Source organism: Anguilla anguilla, chromosome 5 (genome assembly GCF_013347855.1).
Source record: "Anguilla anguilla isolate fAngAng1 chromosome 5, fAngAng1.pri, whole genome shotgun sequence".
Classification (NCBI taxonomy): domain Eukaryota; kingdom Metazoa; phylum Chordata; class Actinopteri; order Anguilliformes; family Anguillidae; genus Anguilla; species Anguilla anguilla.
This window is the reverse complement of record NC_049205.1, coordinates 64,845,122-64,867,209: the sequence shown is the minus strand read 5'-3', so window position 1 is coordinate 64,867,209 and position 22,088 is coordinate 64,845,122. Positions and strand designations below refer to the sequence as shown.

General features: G+C 41.4%; 2 protein-coding genes across 5 annotated transcripts in view; one reads left to right on the top strand and one right to left on the bottom strand.

Moving 5' to 3' along the window:
* LOC118227653 (titin-like) overlaps positions 1 to 22,088 on the top strand; it is a 128,548-nt gene that overhangs the window by 20,341 nt on the left and 86,119 nt on the right. The gene's annotated exons all lie outside the window — the stretch shown is intronic.
* Positions 1 to 22,088, bottom strand: part of LOC118227654 (T-lymphocyte surface antigen Ly-9-like) — a 237,213-nt gene that overhangs the window by 159,418 nt on the left and 55,707 nt on the right. For 3 of the 4 annotated variants that reach the window (XM_035418389.1, XM_035418387.1, XM_035418390.1), the window contains 2 exons: positions 2,766 to 2,789; positions 2,005 to 2,100 (listed from right to left, as the gene is read on the bottom strand). In XM_035418389.1, coding sequence (XP_035274280.1) covers positions 2,048 to 2,100; positions 2,766 to 2,789 — 77 coding nt within the window. In that variant the 3' untranslated portion in view covers positions 2,005 to 2,047. Of the gene's footprint in view, positions 1 to 2,004; positions 2,101 to 2,765; positions 2,790 to 11,621; positions 11,883 to 12,673; positions 12,683 to 13,524; positions 13,819 to 22,088 lie in introns of all 4 variants that reach the window. The other variant, XM_035418386.1, reaches the window with a different exon arrangement.

Below are 22,088 nucleotides of genomic sequence, written 5' to 3'. Positions count from 1 at the left end.
CATCACCCCCCACTACCCTCTAACATTTTTTTTTTTTCTAAAAAAAAAAAATAAAAAAAATAAAAAAAATAAAAAAATTAGGGTGTACAATTCACACTTATACCTAAGCAAAGTTATACCTATTGTAGCTCTCTTGCAGGAATGTTGTAAAGCACTTGTCTCTGAGTTTTGTAATGCACTTGTTGTAAGTCGCTCTGGATAAGAGCGTCTGCTAAGAACCTATAATGTAATGTAATGTAATGTCCTGAGCTCAACCCCAAACTGAGGAGAGACACCTTTAAGCACCTGGGTGTCATGGTTCAGGGGTGCAGTGGCCTTGTGCTGCCACTAGAGGGCACCCGGCGTCTGGGAAATGCTTCATTTGTTTCAGGTGCTTGATTTCCTATTATTTTCACCTGGGGAAGTGCCTTTATAAGCCTTGACTGACCGGCAATCAGAGCTTCTGTGTCAAACCTCTTTACACAAAGCCGGTAAGGTATAGGTGCTCGGTGGACCCTGTGCAGAATTGTGTTTGTGTGTGATTCCGTGTCCTCATTTAGGATGCGTTCAGTCTCTTAGCGCGATGAGCGCATTCTGACGCCTTAGGGTATTTATACTTTTATTTTGAGCTCATGCGAGCTGTTGGGTATTGGGACGTTGTCCCTGGTATTGTATTTTGTTTCTTTCTGAGCTGCGTCTCAGGTTTTTTCTTTTCGCTGAGTTTTTTTTTTTTTTCCTACTCGGTTGTCTATTTTTGAGACCAGTCTCGGGTTTGGTACCAAAGCTTTGCCTCTTTCACTGGTCCTTTTCTTTTCGCCCTGGTTTGTAACGGGTAGTTTTTGGTTTCTTGAGCCAGTTTTTCGGCTGGACAGGTTTGTCCTTCGGAGTCGTTTTTACTCCGTGTTTTCTGTTGGTATACGATCCTGTGTGTGCAGGAGTTGCTCTCCCAAGGATCTTATTTTGTGTTAGTTTCTGGTATTCCCTGTCCTTCGGTACTTGGTGGCTAACGCTTCCTGTAGCATTAGCTTCTCGTTCCCCTGTATTACTCGCTTCTGGTTCTCCGACCCCCCCCCCCATTACACTGGGCTGATTAGTTAACGCAGCCCAAGGTGCGTGTGCTCTCTCCACCAGCCGAATGCTACTGTCAGTTTCCTTCTACTGATCGTATAAAACCACTGATCAGTAGAAGGGGGGGAAGTAAGGCTCCTCCAACTACAAAATTGTAATTTACTGATTACAATGCACTTCTGAAATTGGCCAATTTGGTTCTCTGGATTACAAATTCTAAGCACCAGTGAAAATCCTTATGTTGGTGCAGAAACCATAAAATTGCATTAACTCATTGTGCTGTCCAGCTAATAACTACAAATATTTTACTGGAACTATTAGTTATGGGAACTACATTTTATTATTCCATTCAAAGACAAAGCCAAAGTGACCCAGTTCAGGCAACTAAGAATTTGAAAAATTTTACAGTTAAAGGTGTTTGCAAGGTTAAAAAGCAAGCCAAGGGAAAATTCTCCATTTCTGTCACAACCATGCAACGCCCATAATCACTGGCAGTCCTCTGATTAACATTAATCACCTCCAGCTGGAGGCTGGGCTATTTAACTGTTTCTGCGTTTTGTTTCAGATGCTAAGTCTTGAGCAGAGCTTGCCTTGAGTTCATGCCATTCCAGTTGTATATGTCATGTTCCATATGTCAGTCTCCTAGTCTGCTCAAGCAGTTAGTATTCTTCTAAGTTTGACCATTGTCTTTGTCATTTGTTATTTCCGCACTGCGGTTGTGCGGGTATTCAGTCTCTTAGTTTAGAAGCCCTGTTGGCTTTTGTTTTCTTTCTTTGGATTGGTTTAATAAACTACACCATATCGGTTTGGATCCATATCTTCTCTGCACTTGAGTCCTGACAAACCATTGTTACATTCTCATCCATCATATTACGCCCAACCTATCGGGCTTCTTAGCTGAACAGCACAAAATATACCTTTGAGACAAGCACTTGCGAGAGCTTGCATTTAAATTACCTGAGAACTGCACCTCTGCCAGGTGTGTTCCTCCGGCCAGCGCCTAAGCAGTCTCTCCCCTGTTCAATTTTAGGCCTTCTCGCTCCGAGGATGGGGCTGCGTGGAATCAGAGAGAGAGAGAGACTGCTTACCTTAAGGGCAGAATAAACAGCGGTATTCATTCTGAATGCTTATGATGCAGCACTATTTCAATGCATATCAATAAACCAATCACTGCTCTCCCACAAATAATTATGTCTGTTCTGCTGTTTTCAGGGTATAAATTGATCATGAAGTAATTCCAGGTTTCCAGACAGCAATTAGCCATAATTATGGGCAAAAGTGATTCAGTGATTATTTTTTTGGTCAGCAGTTGCAGCATTCCTATATTGGCTCATTAAGGCCATAATATGATCATATTTTAGGAATTTGTCTCTCCAGACCAGGAGCATCTGGGCCTGCTGTTCTGTAGGCAGTAACATGTTGGTGAATAACACACTTGGTGTGTGTTTGTGTGGAGTGTGTCTCACACATTCCATGTTAAGCTCAGCACCGATAACAATAAACAAAAGTGTCCTTGACTCACCTAATACAGGTGCTCACCTATTCAAATATTTTAAAAAGTCCTCCCCTAGGTTAAATGTTCAGGTGCAGAAACTGTGATCTTTCTGATTATTTGTGAAACACAAATGTGTATTTTTGCACTGTATGTTTTTCTGTTCTGCTCACAGGATTTGTTTTTAGTCTGAATGCATAAATGTACAAAGTAAAAGAACACTTACCGCTTGTGTGATCCCTTCTGTTACCTACAACAACATAGAAATCACAAATCAACGTGTTGCTTAGAGAGGCAAAATAAGGCAATGAACAAAACCTAGGATGAAAGACTGAACTGTAAGGCAGGAAGTACACTTCTAAAGCAGACTAAAGTTTTTTATGTTTCTGTTTATTATAGGATCCCCATTAGCTGTCACCATTTTAACAGCAAGTAGAAAACAACAACAATGGTAATTAGCAGGAAAAAGGCAGTAATAATGAGAAAAAGTAATAATATCAGAAAAGTAATAAAAAATAAACACATTAAAACTGGTGATAAGAGTTAATCTTGTGTCTTAAATCCAGTAGTCCCATTATCTCTTTACTGTTAAATTCAATGTTGATCATATGGTTAACTTCACCAGTTCACTTTGTTAATTTTTTTCCAGCCTGTTGGAAACTGGTAACTTATTCCAATTGAACATAGCCCTGCAGTACACCGTATGTTTTAGATTACTGGTCCCTGGTTGAGGAAGTACGAGATGGCCACTATGACTCCCATCAACACTTAACTAATTTATTAGCTAAGGATGTTGGGTTCTTGGTTGATAACACTGAAGAATAAGAGAAGGCATGCCAGACGTTTATGTGAAACTGGCAGCCATGATTCGATTCACGTTTGTTCTTTTTGAGGATCTCAGAACACTACATTTACATTACAGGTAATTAGCAGACACTCTTATCCAAAGCGAGTCACACAACTTTTTGCATAGAATTTACACTGCATCCATTAATACAAATGGATATATATTGAAGCAATGCAGGTTAAGTACCTTGCTCAAGGGTAGGGTACAACGGTAGGAAGGTACTTAATGTACAAGACCATACTCATTATACTACCTTAGCCAGTCCATTTAGGACTAGCTGCAGTTTGTTCTGCTCCTTTTAAGACACTGATGACCGTGTGATCGGACAGCATTCCAGATGTGACAGGATTAGTGACTGTACAGCCTGGCGGAGAATGGGCGGTGATACATAGACCATGCATTTCCGTGCCACAGCAACGCCTTTTCCCATTTTGGCAACTATTTCATCAATTATGGGCAGAATAAGTCAAGTGTGAGTCCAAGGTGATTCCAAGAAGTTTGTTAACTTGTTTCAATGGTGATATATTTTAGTAGATCCTAATTTGTCAGTTTAAGTTTGGTTCCTAAAATAATAGACATTGTTTTTTATTTTATTTTAATTTTATTTTATTTCACCTTCATTTCACCAGGCAAGTCATAAAGAACGAATTCTTATTTACAATGGCGGCCTGGCAAGCGCCAAAAGCCACTTAAGGGAAGGGGAAGTGGCTAGCGCCAACCTGCTTTTTGTTCACCCATTTACACATTTCAGTCAGTTCTTAGCTTAGTAATTCTAAAAAGTTATTGGCCTTGTGTGCTGTGCAGTACAAGGTTGAATCATCAGCATACATAACAACAGTTGTATTATCCTTTCTCCGGTGTTCGTTCCTCCCCCCCTTATTATAGTGTTTGCGGCCAAATTTGGCCGGTCTGTTTTAACTATATTAACATAAAAACCATGAATCATCACCAAATTTTGTTTAACAGCGGATGGGTGGGGGGTGGGGGGGGTTGTGGTTGTGGATGTGTGGGTGAGTGGGTGTATGTATGGGGATGTTTTCCATCTGCTGGATGGACATAATATACAGTAGTCTTACCCATTCATGTCCTATGGCGGTCATTTTAGACCCAGAAAACCACAGGTGTGACAAAGTTGACTAAACCACTCAAAATTCAGTGAAAGTGGTGATCAGCAATTTTATATGTTCAAATGCCTAGTGTGGAGGAAAAAATAAGGTCTTGAGGCAATCAAATGGAAAAAAAACAATATTTATGATTTAGGAAAGTTTCAGATTTGACCTGAACACTGGAGAAAGGTTAACTAATAGACAAGGTAAAAATAGAATATTAAAACTGGACCTAGACAGGTACCCTGAGGAACACCACAGTGAGCACTTGTGCTATCAGAATAGCTTCCATTAAAAAAAGAGTCTCCGCTTTCTTGCTGATAGGTAGCCACCCATCCACGAGAGAGCAGACGGTGAGAAGCCATAGCAATATGCCTTGCTCAACAATATTTCATGGTCTATCAGGTCAAAGGCAGCGCTGAAATCCATTATCACGGCACAGACTAACTTGTGAGTATCCAGTTCTATCAGCCATGTATCTGTCCTAAGCGTTATGGCACTACAGGTGGAGTGACCTGCCCTATATGGGAATCAGCTAATTTCCTGAAAAATATTTATAAATCTGTCCAAATGCCATTTGTTCTCCATATCCCTGCTCAATATTTGAAGTAGACTAATAGGTTCACCGTTTACTCCTGTGAACACGAATCTGTCAACTCTGGGCAGCGGTATCACTATAGATTCGTCCCACTTCTCAGGAAATACACCTTTTAATAAAACTATGTTTACAATATGGCAGACTGAAAATATTCAAATGAGCTAATGTCAGACCATTAAGTTGAAGAACTGAACGACTAAACACATATCTAAATCATACTAAGTAACACATCATAAAAATAAAAGATACATAATCAATATAAAATTTGACAAATAGATAAACCATGTGATTTTCAAGCGTCATCTGATAAAAACCTTTACTAACCTGTCTCCCTAAAACACCATTACTAACCTGTCTCCCCAAATACACCTTTACTAACCTGTCTCCCTAAAACACCTTTACTAACCTGTCTCCCTAAAACACCATTACTAACCTGTCTCCCCAAAAACACCTTTACTAACCTGTCTCCCTAAAACACCATTACTAACCTGTCTCCCTAAAACACCTTTACTAACCTGTCTCCCTAAAACACCTTTACTAACCTGTCTCCCTAAAACACCATTACTAACCTGTCTCCCTAAAACACCATTACTAACCTGTCTCCCTAAAACACCTTTACTAACCTGTCTCCCCAAAACACCTTTACTAACCTGTCTCCCTAAAACACCATTACTAACCTGTCTCCCTAAAACACTTTACTAACCTGTCTCCCCAAAAACACCTTTACTAACCTGTCTCCCCAAAGACACCTTTACTAACCTGTCTCCCCAAAACACCTTTACTAACCTGTCTCCCTAAAACACCTTTACTAACCTGTCTCCCCAAAACACCTTTACTAACCCGTCTCCCCAAAACCCCATTACTAGCCTGTCTCCCCAAAACACCTTTACTAACCTGTCTTCCTAAAACACCTTTACTAACCTGTCTCCCTAAAACACCATTACTAACCTGTCTCCCCAAAAACACCTTTACTAACCTGTCTCCCTAAAACACCATTACTAACCTGTCTCCCTAAAACACTTTACTAACCTGTCTCCCTAAAACACCTTTACTAACCTGTCTCCCTAAAACACCATTACTAACCTGTCTCCCTAAAACACCATTACTAACCTGTCTCCCTAAAACACCTTTACTAACCTGTCTCCCCAAAACACCTTTACTAACCTGTCTCCCTAAAACACCATTACTAACCTGTCTCCCTAAAACACTTTACTAACCTGTCTCCCCAAAAACACCTTTACTAACCTGTCTCCCCAAAAACACCTTTACTAACCTGTCTCCCCAAAACACCTTTACTAACCTGTCTCCCCAAAAACACCTTTACTAACCTGTCTCCCCAAAACACCTTTACTAACCCGTCTCCCCAAAACCCCATTACTAGCCTGTCTCCCCAAAACACCTTTATTAACCTGTCTCCCTAAAACACCTTTACTAACCTGTCTCCCTAAAACACCTTTACTAACCTGTCTCCCTAAAACACCTTTACTAACCTGTCTCCCCAAAAACACCTTTACTAACCTGTCTCCCCAAAACACCTTTACTAACCTGTCTCCCCAAAAACACCTTTACTAACCTGTCTCCCCAAAACACCTTTACTAACCCGTCTCCCCAAAACCCCATTACTAGCCTGTCTCCCCAAAACACCTTTATTAACCTGTCTCCCTAAAACACCTTTACTAACCTGTCTCCCTAAAACACCTTTACTAACCTGTCTCCCTAAAACACCTTTACTAACCTGTCTCCCCAAAACACCTTTACTAACCTGTCTCCCTAAAACACCTTTACTAACCTGTCTCCCCAAAACACCTTTACTAACCTGGCTCCCTAAAACACCTTTACTAACCTGTCTCCCTAAAACACCTTTACTAACCTGTCTCCCCAAAACACCTTTACTAACCTGTCTCCCTAAAACACCTTTACTAACCTGTCTCCCCAAAACACCTTTACTAACCTGGCTCCCTAAAACACCTTTACTAACCTGTCTCCCTAAAACACCTTTACTAACCTGTCTCCCCAAAACACCTTTACTAACCTGTCTCCCTAAAACACCTTTACTAACCTGTCTCCCCAAAACACCTTTACTAACCTGTCTCCCCAAAACCCCATTACTAGCCTGTCTCCCTAAAACACCTTTACTAACCTGGCTCCCTAAAACACCTTTACTAACCGGTCTGTGTTAAACTATCACAACTTGTCAGTTGTGATATATTAATATGTAAGAACCTGTGGACCGCTGTGCTGTAGTTTGGGTCTTCAGTACTCCAGTCAGTCACACTAAAATCTCTACAGCTGGAGGCCCACCCTGATTCTGCAGCTCAGTATTAAAGAGATGGATTATGGGTAATCTAGGAGGTGAATGGAGGCAAAGTCAGTTTTAGCAGAGACCGGTCAGCTGCTAGCATTAGCTGTAACGCATGTAGAAATGAATGGCAGCTACATTTAGCAAATCTTCCATTCATTGCGAACGTCCACTTCATTAATAACGTCATTTAGAGTGCTACTTCAACCCTGATTACGACAAAGATAAATGTTTAATTCCCCTTTCTTTATGTATGAAATAACTTGCATCCTAAAAAAGCAGTTTTGACTTGATGTTATAATTTTTCCACTGAAACATTTTTACAAAAGAATACCATAAAATACGGCATCTCATATTATGAAGTGTCTCTGAATTAGGACCCGAGGTGGAAAGTGCAACAGATGTCCTAAAATTCTGAGCTAGCGCTACTGAATGGCATTATGCTTTCATCCACTGTATCTGCTGATGTATCTCCTCATCTCACCTCTAATGGAGCTGCTTCACAGACCATGTTTATTACTGCCAGAGCTCAAAGCAGTGTGACTGATACTTACGGCAATACAGAACAGCAAAGACAGCTGCAATGAGGACAGCAACAACAGCGATAACACTGGCAACTATTATCCCTGTGCTGGAACCTGTAAAGAGAGAAACAGAGACATTCAAAACCTGGTCAAAGTGCACAACAGCAGCACTACTGATACTGTATCTGAGTCAGAGAGCAAATCAGCACATCAATTCACAAAATCCTTATACATTACATTACATTATACAATTCACTGTGAGTAAAAAGGGGGACTCTAGAGCCAAGACTCCAGTGTGTAGGACAGAGACTGCAGTGTGTAGCTGTGTGAAGCACAGAGACCCCAGTGTGTAGCTGTGTGTACCACAGAGACTGCAGTGTGTAGCTGTGTGTAGCACATAGACTCCAGTGTGTAGCTGTGTGTAGCACAGAGACTCCAGTGTGTAGCACAGAGAATCCTGTGTGTAGCACAGAGACTCAAGTGTACAGCACAAAGACTCCAGTGTGTAGCACAGAGAATCCAGTGTGTAGCTGTGTGTAGCACAGAGACTCCAGTGTGTAGCTGTGTGTAGCACAGAGACTAAAGTGTTTAGCTGTGCGTAGCACAGATACTCCAGTGTAGCTGTGTGTAGCACTGAGACTGCAGTGTGTAGCTGTGTGTAGAACTGAGACTTGTGTGTAGCTGTGTGTAGCACAGAGACTCCAGTGTGTAGATCTGTGTAGAACTGAGACTGCAGTGTATAGCTGTGTGTAGCACAGAGACTCTAGTGTGTAGCACAGAGACTCCGGTGTGTAGCTGTGTGTAGCACAGAGACTCCAGTGTGTAGGTGTGTGTAGCACATAGACTGGAGTGTGTATTACAGAGACTGCAGTGTGTAGCTGTGTGTAGCACAGAGACTGCAGTGTGTAGCTTTGTGTAGCACTGAGACTGCAGTGTGTAGCTTTGTGTAGCACTGAGACTCCAGTGTGTAGCTGTGTGTAGCACAGAGACTCCAGTGTGTAGCTGTGTGTAGCACAGAGACTCCAGTGTGTAGCACAGAGACTCCAGTGTGCAGCTGTGTGTAGCAGAGACTCCAGTGTGTAGCTGTGTGTAGCACAGAGACTGCAGTGTGCAGTTGTGTGTAGCACAGAGACTCCAGTGTGTAGCTGTGTGTAGCACTGAGACTGCAGTGTGTAGCACAGAGACCCCAGTGTGTAGCTGCGTGTAGCAAAGACTGCAGTGTGTAGCTGTGTGTAGCACAGAGACTCCAGTGTGCAGCTGTGTGTAGCACAGAGACTCCAGTGTGTAGCTGTGTGTAGCACTGAGACTGCAGTGTGTAGCACAGAGACCCCAGTGTGTAGCTGCGTGTAGCAAAGACTGCAGTGTGTAGCTGTGTGTAGCACAGAGACTCCAGTGTGTAGATCTGTGTAGAACTGAGACTGCAGTGTATAGCTGTGTGTAGCACAGAGACTCTAGTGTGTAGCACATAGACTGCAGTGTGTAGCTGTGTGTAGCACAGAGACTCCAGTGTATAGCTGTGTGTAGCACAGAGACTCTAGTGTGTAGCACATAGACTGCAGTGTGTAGCTGTGTGTAGCACAGAGACTCCAGTGTGTAGCTGTGTGTAGCACAGAGACTCCAGTGTGTAGATGTGTGTAGCACAGAGACTCCAGTGTGTAGATCTGTGTAGCACAGAGACTCCAGTGTGTAGATGTGTGTAGAACTGAGACTGCAGTGTGTAGCACAGAGACCCCAGTGTGTAGCTGTGTGTAGCACAGAGACTCCAGTGTCTAGCTGTGTGTAGCACAGAGACTGTAGTGTGTAGATGTGTGTAGAACTGAGACTCCAGTGTGTAGCTGTGTGTAGCACAAAGACTGCAGTGTGTATCAGTGTATAGCACAGAGACTCCAGTGTGTAGCTGTGCGTAGAGGGTGTGGGGGGAATGGGTAGTGTTCGGAGGTTCAAAAGCACACTGACAAGGGTAACACCAAGCTACTACAAGTAGCCCCTAAATCCCAAAGGACTACACAGAGGGAAGGAAAAAGAAGACAAAGAAAATAATAATAGCGAAGCAGATCTCCGACAAACGCTAAACCAAGAACCCAAACACTGGTAGGCTACTTAAATAATAAAGGTCCTGGAGGTTCCAATGGGAAACCCTTAGACTTAGGGTAAAACGAGAATACAGCTGAGTGACAAACACTCAGCTAAAATAAATAATCTGAGTGCAACTCAGAAAAACCCAAAAGAAATACAAAACCAGGACAACGTCCCAAATATCTTAGCTCGCAGAGCTGCAAAATAATAAAGAATTTTTTCTTTTTTTTACTAGAGCACTAAACTGCGCTTAACACCAACACTGAATGTACCGGGCAAGCAACCTAACAAATATAGCTCACACAGTCCCACCATCCTATTACCTGGTTCTGGTCTTTCTGATAGTGACAAAGACGCGACGAACCCCATCACGTTACAGGTTAAATAGGCGGCCAACAGGTGAGCCCAATTAGGACTCAGGGTGCTCCCCTGGTGGCCACACCCAGCCACTGTACCCTGAAACCCTGACAGAGGTCAGAGAGGGGGATTGTGGGTTCTTACCTGAAGGACTGGCGTTTGCCCCAATAGCAGGAGGTCCAGTAGCTTCAGGGTCACATGGTAAAAGGCAATGCATCCATGATTAGTACAGCTGTGCAGATCATGTTGTAAGAAGAAATATTTTGTTGATATTAATTATTATTGTGTATTAGTGATTGTTTATGTACCTTTGGTTATATTATATATATTTCCCATGTAGAACAATATAGATCAAATAACTACCTCAAACAGTTGCTCCCCTCTGATTGGGTAGCACTTTAATAAGGACCATAAGTTTCACTTCCGCTTTTGTATTAGACGAAGCTATTGAGCCGAGGGAGCACACTAGTCTTTGACCGTGTCTTTATTTTTGTTTTGTACAGTTTTCAATCCCTTCAGTAAATAGTTAAAAGGAAGAACTTGGTTTCTTTGAGTCTCTTTGAGTCACGTGTCAACTATATGCTTGGATTCAATAGCTTAAGTGGTCATTTTTAACGACTGGAAGGAGCCACACTTACATGTTTTAATGTAGATTGTGCTACTTAGACCAGGTCCCCAAACTATGGCCCTTTCTAACATTAACTTTATAATCATATATTTGATGAAAAATAACCAGATTGACATTGAAACACATGATTTAAAATGAGTGAGTTCAGAGCAAGTTTCCCATCGAGAGGGATAATGAAACATAAATACTGGTACCGCTGGCTTTGTCCTGATATTGAATATAACTGGAACGTTATTTAACCAGGGCATCCTACTGAGGAGAAGAATCTCTCACAGGAGAGACCTGGTCCTTTATTTCAGTACAGAGCATGGAGGCCGCCTCATCATGGAGGTTTCTAGAGTACAGAAGTGCAACGCTGCCATGTAGTTATTTTATCTTGTTATTAGGGGAAAACATCAGTAATTATGAGAAAAGATCACATTATTAAAAAATAACTAGTTATCATTGTTATGAATTGTTGTACTGAAATAAACTCATTTAATTATGCAAAAGCACATATAAAAGGAATAACAAAATCACCCGTCTGAAAATACAGAAAAATAAACAGAACACTTTCCTATTTTAGAGACTCTTTCTCATCATTAAAAACTAGAGTACACAGGTACAGAACGATGTGAGCAGGTGTGAATGAGGTGCAGTAAGCTCACCTGTGCAGTGGGCCCCCACAGTGAGAGGGTCTGATGTCTCATTACTGACTGAGTTCCTCGCCTCACAGATGTAGATACCGTGTGTCTCCACAGTCTGGGGTAGTTTCAGATACGGGGCATCAAGAGAATCAGAGCTGCCGTACCTCTTCTCACCCTCTCTGTACCAGGACAGGATCACTCCTGTCCCTCTCTCCACAGTGCACACTATAGTGCAGGGGTACTCATTATGAGTGATGGTGATATGGGGTTTTGAGACAGGAACTGTGCAGAAGAGAAGAGAGTAAGATAGTGAATATAGTATTCAAAACTTTAGTGCAGAATAACTGAGTCAAATATGAATCTGAATTATAAGATCTTGGCAACAAGAACAGGACCACATCATACAAACTGAACAAGGTTTCCATTTGATATTGTGTTGTACAGTTAAAATCTAAAATATAACTGAACAGGTAAAATAAATGAACAGATAAACATCATATAAGAATGAGCTTATGTGTTTGCATTTGAATCTGTTCCTAATGCATCTTGGGTGTATATACACCTGCACTGATATGTGGATAATCCCTATCAGGACATAATCCAGATGCTCAAGACACAGAAAACAACAGGTGTAAAAGGGGCCTAATTGTTCTGCCTAATGATATTGACAGCCTGTATTACTGCGATAATTATGACGCCACTACTGGCAATGAAATCATTGCTCCAGAAGAAGCTCAGTTTGTCTGCAGCAGCTATAGTTTCAGCAAAACATTGAAAAGAACATCCATCATGTCAAAAACATGACTGGCACCGCCCAGATACACAACGTGAATCATAAGGACGAGTCAGAGGTGGAGAAAACCTTTAATAGGAAAGTTATTTGTATGTTCTCAGAAAGAACATGTATCTGAAATTTTCTGTAATCAATCAAATGATCTACAGGCAGCAGAAAAAAATGCAACGTGCGTAAAAATAGGTTAAATCACGTGTTATTATTGACCTTTAACTCAAAACGACGGTATTAATCCTATACGCAGGGGGTAAGAACATTCATGTGTTGCTCTGTAACTTACCGTTGTCCTCTAGGCACAGTGGTTAGAAGTATTTCCAGGTACATATACAAAGGGAGAGATGATAATATATTAGAACAGTTATGAACACGAATTACAGACATCATATAATCAAATTACAGTAGAGAAATCGCAAGACTGTTTCTTTTTACAAAGCGAAACTTACAAATATACATACATTTAGCCTCATAATTACACAAAGTATATATTTCAGATAGCTGTAATATACTTTTATTTCAGAATGTTGTTCCTAAAGTGTGAAACTCTGCTTCCTGAATTAAAAATCTGCCCTCTGATCAGTGGTCTTGGTGACAGTAATGTGCTGCAGCTGTTGCTGCTGTACTCAGTATATCAAAGTCACATGTTCCTTGTTAGAGGTGTGTATTGTAGTAAGTAGTTCTGTCCAGGTACAATGGGCTATAATGGTACAGCAAAGAGCCAAAGGAGTATAGTGATCAGATAAGATATAATCAACACTGCTGCTACTACTACTACTGCTGCTACTACTACTACTGCTGCTGCTGCTGCTGCTGCTACTAACAACAACAACAATAATTTATTGTTATGTTTCAAAATTGGGAGAAATAACCATGATATAAAATATGTAAATGTAACTAATGTCAACTAATCATGAGTTTATTATGACTGGGACTCTGCAGCATAAGTAACCTCATCTTCACAAGATAACATATACAATTTAATATGGGTATAATTCCCTTTTGATTCAAGCTAATCTAGGACTTTTGACACACACACACATAAACGCACACACACACACACACACTCACACACACACACACACACACACACTACTGCATTAGCAATCCTATAGACAGAGTCACAGTGGTACTTACTGTACACATTCAGCTGGAAGACGGTATTTATGTTCTGGTCTGTATTCTGTACTTTATACTCTCCAATGTCCTCCATCTTCAGCCCAGAGAGGGAGAAGAGTCCAGTGCTGCTGTCCCAGTGCAACCTGCCGTTGAACCTCTCATTTGGGGGCGTTGTAAATTTACCATTAGTCACGTCTCCAATGGTGACACCGCTGTGCATCAAACTCCCGACCTTTTTCACTGCAGCTGGGAACTTCACACTCTGTCCCAGAATGCCGTGCAGCTCCACAGACTGGCCAAACACACTCACTGCTGGAGACACAGAAACAAGCCTCCATCAGTGATGAGCACAAGGTAATGCATGCAGTAAAGCATACTGTGTTCAGTTTGGGTCAAATGGACTTGTTTCAAACTTTTAGTAAACAAGGAATTACACGTTTGAGAGATCTGTTTCATTACCTGTGACTAAATTTTGACTTAAAGATCATACATATTGAGTACTTTAGTATGAACTTCATTTCTGTATTAAATGTATCACATTAAAACCCAGTACAGACCTGGGTATATCTGAGCCAGGCTAACAGTTTCACAGGTGCTAATAAGTAAACAAAACACAAGGGCTCAGCACCACATCAAGAGCCTTTGCATGTTCTCCTTCCTCCATATCAGGGACAATAAAATATCAGTGGCGATGTCACAGTGGGAGGAAAGGGAGGGCTCCACCAATCAGAGTACATTGAAACAACCAATAGAAAAAGTGCTTCCTCCAGTCCCTCCCTCCTGTATCCACAGCATCACAATGCATCATCACTCATCATCCCCCCAGTGCCCCCCTCCCCCCAGTGCCCCCCCCCCCCCCATCCATACGCAGACTGGCAGAGGTGACCTGCTGGACTCTCACCTGCATCAGTGAGTGAGCCTCTCAGCACTCAGCCAAGGGGAAGAGGAATAAATAACCAAACCACTCTAACCTGACTCTCTACATTCCTCTGCAGAGTTAGTGGGAAATCCAGGCTCAGAAAGTAAAAGTCCTCCCCAGTAATTTGTCCCAATCATCTGGATGTGCGAATTAGCACAGTGTGCAAAACGGTGATGTGAATAATGAGATGGATTTAGGAATTGTTGTCCAAGAGTTCCTCTGGATAAGTTTAGCTTCTGCTAACTGCTTAAATATAAAAGTTAAACACCATTTTGTGTTAATTTATTTTACTGTACTGGTGTAAGGTGCATATTGGATGATGTTTTTAGGTTGGTCAAAGACCTGAAAATGTACCCGTCTCCCTGCTCAAACTTCTCATCCTTCATTATTCTGCTAAATCACCCTTTTTTCCTTGGGACCCAGGGCTCTGGTCATAATGCAGGGAAGAGGCTCTCTACCTCCTCCTCCCCCTCTCCCTTCTTCCTCTCTCACATGCAGCTCTTCTTTCAACATTCAGTTTCTACATCCTGTTTGCAGCTTTGATTCTTCTTCACAAAATATGCTTACATGAAAAAAAAAACACTGTGAGATGGATGTGTGTAAATAAGCTGCATGTAAAAGGTTGGGTGTGTATAGTTACATATGGAAGGTTGGATGTAGATAGTTGTTGTGAAAGGCTTCTGTGGATAAATGTGGTGTGGAGCTGAGATTGAATATGCTGGAATTTTGCTCCAGGGTCAGCACAGATTTCACAGAGGAGGGTTGAGCTTTATAGTGAAGTGGAAAACACAGAGGAAAGGGTAGAGTCAATGCGTTCACACTCCACCACCAACACACGATCAGCAGCAGATGCATATTTTAACTGTTAATCTGATCACAGCTGAAGAGCAAAACCCAGCAGCGCCGTGCTTCCTGCTGCAGCCGCTCCTGCTGGTTTTAGAGTGTGAAGGCAGCTGGAGCAGGTGAGTTTGTAATGGGTCATACGCCCGACCTCCTGCTCTTAAATATAATATCAAATGTGGTTTGCAGTGTAGAGCTGCGGTGTATCTTACAGATGTAATGTCCTGAATTATGCACCGTTATTAATGACCTGGTGAAGTCAACATCCCAGTTCCACAGAAGTGGAAAGTAGAATCTTATCTAATAAAAAAACAGGTTTTGCCAGTGTGAAAACCTGTTATTCATGTGTAAGGTTAGGCAGTTTGGCTCATCTCCTTATAGTGGGCTGTGTGTGTGTGTGTGTGTGTGTGTGTGTGCGGGCGTGTGTTTGTGTGTGTGTGTGTGCGTGTGTGTGAATGTGTGTGCGCGCGGGTGTGTGTGTGTGTGTGTGTGTGTGCGTGTGTGTGAGTGTGTGTGAATGTGTGTGCTCGCGGGCGTGTGTGTGTGTGTGTGTGTAAATATGTGTGTGTGTGTGTGTGTGCGGGCGTGTGTGTGTGTGTGTGTATGTGCGGGCATGTGTGTGTGTGTGTGTGTATGCGGGCGTGTGTGTGTGTGTGCGGGCATGTGTGTGTGTGTGTGTATGCGGGCGTGTGTAAGTGTGTGTGTGTGTGTGTGTGTGTGTATGCGGGCGTGTGTAAGTGTGTGTGTCTGTGTGTGTGTGGGCGTGTGTAAGTGTGTGTGTGTGTTTGCGACTTTGCGTAACGCTGAGTTCAGCCAGGTGAACAGGGCTGTTATCTCTTCTGATAGAGTAAATATTTAATAACTGAGTTCTGATGGGGCTGCAGAGACAACAGGGCAATTTACGTGTGTGTGAGTGTGTGTGAATGTGTGTGCGTGCGGGCGGGCGTGTGTGTGTGTGTGTAAATATGTGTGTGTGTGTGTGTGTGTGTGCATGTGTGAATATGTGTGTGTGCGGGCGTGTGTGTGTGTGTGTGTGTGCGGGCATGTGTGTGTGTGTGTGTATACGGGCGTGTGTGTGTGTGTGTGTGTGTGTGTGCGGGCATGTGTGTGTGTGTGTGTGCGTGTGTGTGTATGCGGGCGTGTGTAAGTGTGTGTGTGTGTGTGTGTGTGTGTATGCGGGCGTGTGTAAGTGTGTGTGTGTGTGTGTGTGTGTGTATGCGAGCGTGTGTAAGTGTGTGTGTGTGTGCGGGCGTGTGTAAGTGTGTGTGTCTGTGTGTGTGTGGGCGTGTGTCTGTGTGTGTGTAAGTGTGTGTGTGTGTTTGCGACTTTGCGTAACGCTGAGTTCAGCCAGGTGAACAGGGCTGTTATCTCTTCTGATAGAGTAAATATTTAATAACTGAGTTCTGATGGGGCTGCAGAGACAACAGGGCAATTTACCTGTCATATAAGCAGCTGTGTGTGTTTAATGACTGATAGATTCACTTAAAATAAAACAAAACTGCGTAACCACCTGAATAACAGCTAAGTATGCCAATCTCTTCTGTGAACATTTTAAGATGTGCAGGTGTTTCACGTTCCAGAGCCGGACCAAATATTATCTGTTAAGAGTTTAATTAACACTGTTAGAGTTGAATTGACACTGAACATTTTACTGTGTATCACAGACCAACAGTAACCCGATAACATCATTAAATTAGTTTGGTATTATGCAGTATACCCATTACGTTTTATCATTGCCTTGATGTGAAATATTTTACTAGGCTTACATGATAAGAGGGCTTCAAAAATATAAATACGAACCTTACAGCGCATTAAAGGCTAGAATTAACATTCTGGCTCAAAGTCTTAAACAGGAAAAACGGGGGCGGTCTTTTGGCAGTCTTTTCATCACCGGAAGAAGCTTTGGCAGCAGTCCGATGCTTCAGAATAGTATTCTATTCAATCTGCAACTACGTGCTGGAGCCGCGCGCTTTCCCAGACTCCGGGATAAGAGCTGTGCCATCAAGGTTCTGTCGCGACAGATTCGTCTGCGTGCGATACAGAAATAGCCAACATCGTCTATATTTAATGTTCTATAGAGAACGGTTTTAGTTCCATTTTCACAACGATTTGACTTGTGAATTGCGCGATGTCATATATTTAAATCTGTGTAAACTGTAAAACGTGACGTGCTTGTTATTGTGCCGCTCCGTTATGAAATGTTCGCATAAAATCGTGTTGTTTTGGTAGGCCTAAATAAAAAACATTTGAATAAGAAATAACAATGTGCAACTTATAAAATTCTTAGAAACCAGAGAATGATTCGCAATTCCCAAATATATAATCTCAAATATTGGTTAAATTAAAATTTTCCTGGTTTGCTTAACAAAAAAGTAGCACCACCAAAACACTATTCATAACCTGTCTCTCCGCTTCAGCCGAGCCCTATCCACATTTTTAAAGCGCACTGGGGGTTAATGCAGCGGGTTCGCTGGGTACAACGGACACATTGTAAGATTAGGTCTGCAGATGTAGCGCACAGCAGCCTCTGACCGTTGCGGCTGCTAACTAACGACGTGTCGACCGTAGTTTCATACAGTTTTGCAACAGAGAACTGGTGGTTAACGGCAGATCCTAAATTTATCCAACGGACAGCGGAAAGCAGAACCTACATTGATTTCAGTCTGTCATATGTGCAGAATTTTCGTTAGCAACAAAATCACCTCACCCGGTAATCTGCGTCACATATCTACTTTCGTTTTGCTTGCTGCGGCAGCTTTAGTGGTTTAAAAGCTAGCCAGAGAGCACCTTTATTGAAACAGTAATAGGCAGTCTGACGCGCTCGTTCAGCACAGTGCGGAGGCAGCTGTCTTATTACCTGTGGTAAAAAGCAGGCATGTTGAGAAGATCCTCATGTTTTCTCCCCGCTGCGGTCTGATGCTGCTGTGTGGTTCAGGTCATCCCCTCTATCCGCGCGCAGCAACCGTTGTGATGCCACGCCTTTTACCCGTCGCTACCCGAGCCGCACTTCAGAGTCTCACGCTTCCGGGCGAGAATGACTCACATCGCATCCTTTAAGGATTTTATCTGCGAGCGTTTTTATGACCCTTTCGTATCACTTACAAAAAAATCACATGTGAATAGTGTGCATGTGAACTATTTAAAAATCCCACAATTCCATTTATAAGATGAGAGTGGAATAGGTAACCTATACTATTTTTTTTTTTCACACGTGAACATAAATGTTAAATTCCATTTTCACATTTGAGATATGGAAGGCCAAACAAGTCAAAAAGATGCATAACTGGCGTCTGGAGTCACACGTTGACAACATGCAAATAATAATAATTAATTAATCATAACGTTAAAAATCAACGTGTTACAGTGTTTTACGATTGCTTTGACTCATTTTGAACAACAGAGTTTCAATGTGCAAAACTCTTAACACAGAATGCTATACTGCTCATTTTGGGTTCAAAATGTAATTTAGCATGCAAAATAAAAATACCAGTGTCAAATCAGGGAATATTATATGCAAAAGTTTATCACAGCACCAGAAGATTAGACATTTAAAACAATGAAGTTAAATTAAAAAAGTTTGAAAGTTTTCTTTGGTCATAACGCAAAATGCTATACTCCTAATCTTGGGCTCAAAATCATATATAGCATGCACAATAGAAACAACTGAACCAAATTAAATTGTATTTCATGCTAAAGTTTATCATAATGTCAGAACAGTGGATATGTTCATCGTTGAAGTTTAATTATTGGTGGATTTTCAAATACAACGGCCATTATCAAATAATGCAGTCAAACACAAAATACTTGTTAGCAAAAAAGACTACGCAATGGTCATTTCCTCATAAGTACTTGAAATTATGTACAGAAAGCATCCCTGTCACGATTCTGAGTGGTAGTGGCTATCCTTGGCCACTGGAGGGCATCCTTGTCAGTTCTTTCCCTTAATTGAGCTAATTGGGTTCACCTGCTGTAGTTCCCCTGTTTGGGCTAATTGGGATCACCTGCTGTAGTTCCTATTTAAGCTCTTTCTGGCCTGCAGTCAGTGCTATTGTGTCAACTCTGGTTACACGCAAGCTGGTGTTCTGTGAGTGTGTTTGTAACATTTCAGAGCTGTAACAGTCTCTCTTCTTATTTTGAAGAGATTTCTGTTGAAATGAAGGCTGAGATTTAAGGGATTATTTGCTATTATTGCACAATAATCTCTTACTCGGCATTGCATTTTGGGTGTTTTTTATCAATCCTCATTTCGAGGGCTGTTTTCTTTAGTTTTAACCTTCTTTACACTCTCAGTTCTTTTATGAGACAGCTTTATTATACTCTTTTTTTCTGTTCGGTTTTGCCCTTTTCGCTGGGTAGTTTTTTGTCAGTATTTAACGGCAGGACTTATCGCCCAGAGGAGTATATTATTCTGTTCTGTCTAGTTTGAATACTCCTTGTCCTTTAGTGCTTATCACCCTTTCATGGGTAGACTACTTAGTCCGATATACCTGGGATATTCTCCCTTAGGAGTATTTAATTTTCTGTTTGTTTACTTGTCGCCTTCCTCTAGTCTTTTGAGACCTTGTGGTTACTCCACCCCTTGTGGATAGCTTTCAGATTCCCGTTCAGTCACGTCTGGTTCTCCGAACCCCCCCACCACACCACACCACACCCCACCCCACCCCACCCCACCCCTTCACAATCCCCTGTGATAGACTGCAGTATAGCACTTGTGTTTTTATGAAAGACAAACAACATATTAGATTAGATTATATGAAGTTTAATCATTAAAGGAAGAGCATACAGAGCATACTGTATTGTACAGTAAAAACAACAGTAAAAGCAAAAACAGTTACAGTAACAACAAACTCTACTGTAAAGTAAAAAAAACTGCTTTTCATTGCTTAAGCAGCATTTTGCCTCCCCGCTGCATTTGGCCACAGAATTTTGTCGACGTCGCATCTGATGTCTTCATTGGCAAGACAGCGCTGGTAAAATCTTTTAGAGTGCCTTATCCAGCCCTGACACTGCTGGGCTGTAATGTCATTGCATGCCTCATCCATGGCCTGAAGGAGCGTTGCCTGCTCATATGGACACCTATAGTATACCTTCCACCTCCAGGCCGAGAAAAACTCCTCGATGGGGTTCAGAAAGGGGGAGTAAGGTGGAAGGAATTTTGATCGGAACTCTGGATGGGCTGTAAACCGGTCTCGCACAGCCAATGCACGGTGGAAGTTTACATAGTCCCAGACAATGATGGACACCATCTGAGCATTTGGCTGTACGAGACGGTTGTACAGCCCATCCAGAAAATGTATGAGGCGTTCGGAGTTGTATGCCCCCAGCAGAGGGTCACGACCCTCTCCTTCGTTACCAACCTCAACCTCACCAACCTGCTCCATGTTGTCAGAAACTGCCATTCAGGTTTCTAAGCAGCGTTTTATGTAGTGGTGAAGAGATTATCAATTGTGTTGCAATGCTACTCACCTGGGCAAGGTTGTTGGAAGCACTGAGACTACAAACACCTGTTGATTTAGTGATCTGCATTTGTAGTAATAAGCATTTGAACATTGTTGTAATATTAGGTGGCTGTATTCTGAGAATGGAGCATATGATTTAGAGTTTGGCACTTTGTATTAACAGTTTTGCACTTTGTATGTCAGCATAGGATGTAGTGTCCTAAGGTAAGAATTCTGCAAGTCAGTTTAGCACTTTGCGTTAACAGTTTTACACTTTGTATGTCAGCATAGGATATAGTGTCTTAGAGTATGAATTTTGAAAGTCCATTTGGCACTTTGCATTTTGAGTTTTGTACATTGAAATTCTGCTGTGCAAAATAAGTCAAAGCAATCATAAAAAACTGTAATAACACGTTAAAGGCAGACTATACACGATTTTTTACTTGAAAATACAATAAAATAACCATGCGAAGGCATAGCTATGATGCACTGGCAATCTATGTTTTCACTTAGTTTCGCCAAATTCCTGGACCTTTTACCTGTATATGTTATCTGATAAAAAACACGTTTTCATCATACAAAAATGCCAAGTTACTAAAACATACAAAGCACTGTCATTACTTCAAATATAGGCCTGGCATTAAAAGTTTTGATAAAAATTAGTAAATTGTGGCAAGTTTCATGAAACAATATTGATTATCTTAGCTCACACAAATTAATCAAGCAGTATTCCTAGGCAATGCAACTCAATGTGTTGTTTCAATAGTTTCAATTAGCTTGACCCTGTGTGCACAAGCATACAGTGCATTAATGGGGCAAACATATGCGTGGATAGGTTTGTAATATTCTGTATTTATTTAATGGGCCTCAATATTTTTCATTTTGATCTGAATTTATGTATGTACCCCCCCGTATTGTGAATGATTGTATGTATGTTTCTTTGTGTAAATGTCTGTTCATAAATGTGAATGTTACATGCTGCTAGGGAAATGGCCCCATAGGGATAATGAAGTATTGCATATGTGTGTATGTATTTATGTACAGTATGTATTTTACAATCTGTATTTATTTGAAGTTGCAAATATACAAAGACTTGTACATTTTGTAAAATGAACTTGACAATAATGTATAAACATATCCTTTCTGGAGGAATATAATTTCTTTTGGTATTGACCAGAAGTTTCATACATTTATTTATATGTCTTGCATTAGGCAATTTTTGTTATTGGACACTTTGATGTGACACAAAGTTTGAATGATGACATTGTCTTCAGATGGTAAGATAAAAAAAACATCAAGTTACTATCTAAAGTCTGGGTGCATTTTATTTGTATTTCAGAAGTATAAATGAGTTTCCTGCAAAGATTATACAGATGCAATAGTTT